General features: G+C 71.8%; 1 protein-coding gene across 3 annotated transcripts in view; it reads right to left on the bottom strand.

Annotated features, from left to right (window-relative positions):
* Positions 1–490, bottom strand: part of Aaed1 (AhpC/TSA antioxidant enzyme domain containing 1) — a 36,632-nt gene extending 36,142 nt beyond the window's left edge. For all 3 annotated transcript variants that reach the window (XM_013018423.1, XM_013018420.1, XM_013018421.1), the window contains exon 1: positions 228–490. In XM_013018423.1, coding sequence (XP_012873877.1) covers positions 228–410 — 183 coding nt within the window. In that variant the 5' untranslated portion in view covers positions 411–490. The remainder of the gene's footprint in view (positions 1–227) is intronic.
* Between the last annotated feature and the right edge of the window lie 1,058 nt (positions 491–1,548).

Raw genomic sequence — 1,548 nt, 5'->3', positions numbered from 1 at the left:
CCCCCCCACGGCCCCCGGCAATCCGGGCACTCCGCCCCCCACGGCCCCCGGCAATCCGGGCACTCCGCACCCCACGGCCCCCGGCAATCCGGGCACTCCGCACCCCACGGCCCCCCGGCATTCCCGCCGCCCCGCACCCCTCGCCCACCTGCAGCCGGGACGCGGACGCCCCTCCTTCCCAGCCAGCGGGTGCGGGCCCACCCCGGGAGTCCGGCGGCCACACTTACCCGCACAAAGACCACCACGGCCCGGCGCTCCCGGAACAGCGCGCCGAACGGTACGGGCTTCCCGGCGGCGTCCAGCACCGGCAGCGCGGCCACGGCGTCCGCCAGGGGCTGCCCGCACTCGGAGCCGGCTGGAGCTGGGGTCGCCGCACAGCCGCTGACCTGCCGCGTAATCGGAGCGGCCATCCCCGCCGGTCGCTGAGCATCCAGGGCCGCTTCCTCCCCACACGCACCGGGGGGACCGCGGGCGCCTCGGCCAGGCCCGGCGGCGGCGGCGGCGGCGGCGGCGGCGGCGGCGGCGGCGGCGAGCTGGGGAGCGGCGGGCCTCGAGGGGCGGGGCATCCGGGGGCGGGGCTGGAAGCCTGATTGGAGGGAAAGGGGGCGGCGCCTAATGGGAAGGGCGGGCCTAGTGAAGGGGCGGGCGGAATGGGGGGCTGTGAGCCTGGTAGAGGAAGCAAACAGGCCAGAGGGGTGGGGCCTCGCGTGGCCTCGCGGGGCGGGAGGAGCGTGGCCTGCAGGCAGAGCCAGCGCTGTGAACCTCGAGCGGACCTGAGCCTAGAGGGGGGACGGGCTCGTGGGGCCGAGTCAGCTGTGGTCCGCGCTCGGGAGGGGGCCGCTCCGTCCCTCCGTCCGTCCCCCGTCTCCTCCGTCCCCTCCCGTCCCGACCCCCGTCCCCTCCCGTCCCCCCCCCACCCCTCAGTTCCCCCGGAGGTGAGGTCAGGGAATCTCTGCCCAGTTGTCCTCCTGCGTACGGGATGGTGGGCGCAGCGGCTCAGGATGGGACGAGGGAGGGGTCCCTTGGGGGCCTTGTGGAAAACGCCAGCCCTCTCCAAGTCCCGGTAGCCCGGTGGGTCACATCCGAGCCGCGTCCCCAGAGAACGCCAAGCACCGGCCCGTGGGTCACATCCGAGCCGGGTCCCCAGAGAACGCCAGTCCACAGCAAGCCCTGGTAGCCCGGCGAGTCACATCTGAGTTCCAGCTGCTGCGAAGATCCACAGCCCGGCCAAGCTGGGCGAGAAAGTTCTCCGGACTCCCCACCCTCCTCCCTCCCTCCCTCCCTCCCTCCCTTAAGGCTGACTTCAAACCTCTGTCCTCTGCATCTCATGAATAGCGCGAATTACAAGGACAATCCACGTAGCACCTGGTTACTGGTTCATTTTTAACCCAGTTCACTGCCCTGAATTCAGGTACTTTTGTTGTTGTGTGCGTGCGCGCGTGCGTGCACGGGTACCAGGGCTTGTGAAGGGTTGACCTCCACCCATCACACCAGGCGCCTCGACGCTGGGCCCAGCCCTGCTCTACCCCAGGCAGGGCAGGCCGACCG

Source organism: Dipodomys ordii, unplaced genomic scaffold, assembly GCF_000151885.1.
Source record: "Dipodomys ordii isolate 6190 unplaced genomic scaffold, Dord_2.0 Scaffold40, whole genome shotgun sequence".
In the NCBI taxonomy this organism is placed as follows: domain Eukaryota; kingdom Metazoa; phylum Chordata; class Mammalia; order Rodentia; family Heteromyidae; genus Dipodomys; species Dipodomys ordii.
This window is presented reverse-complemented; position numbering and strand designations above follow the sequence as displayed.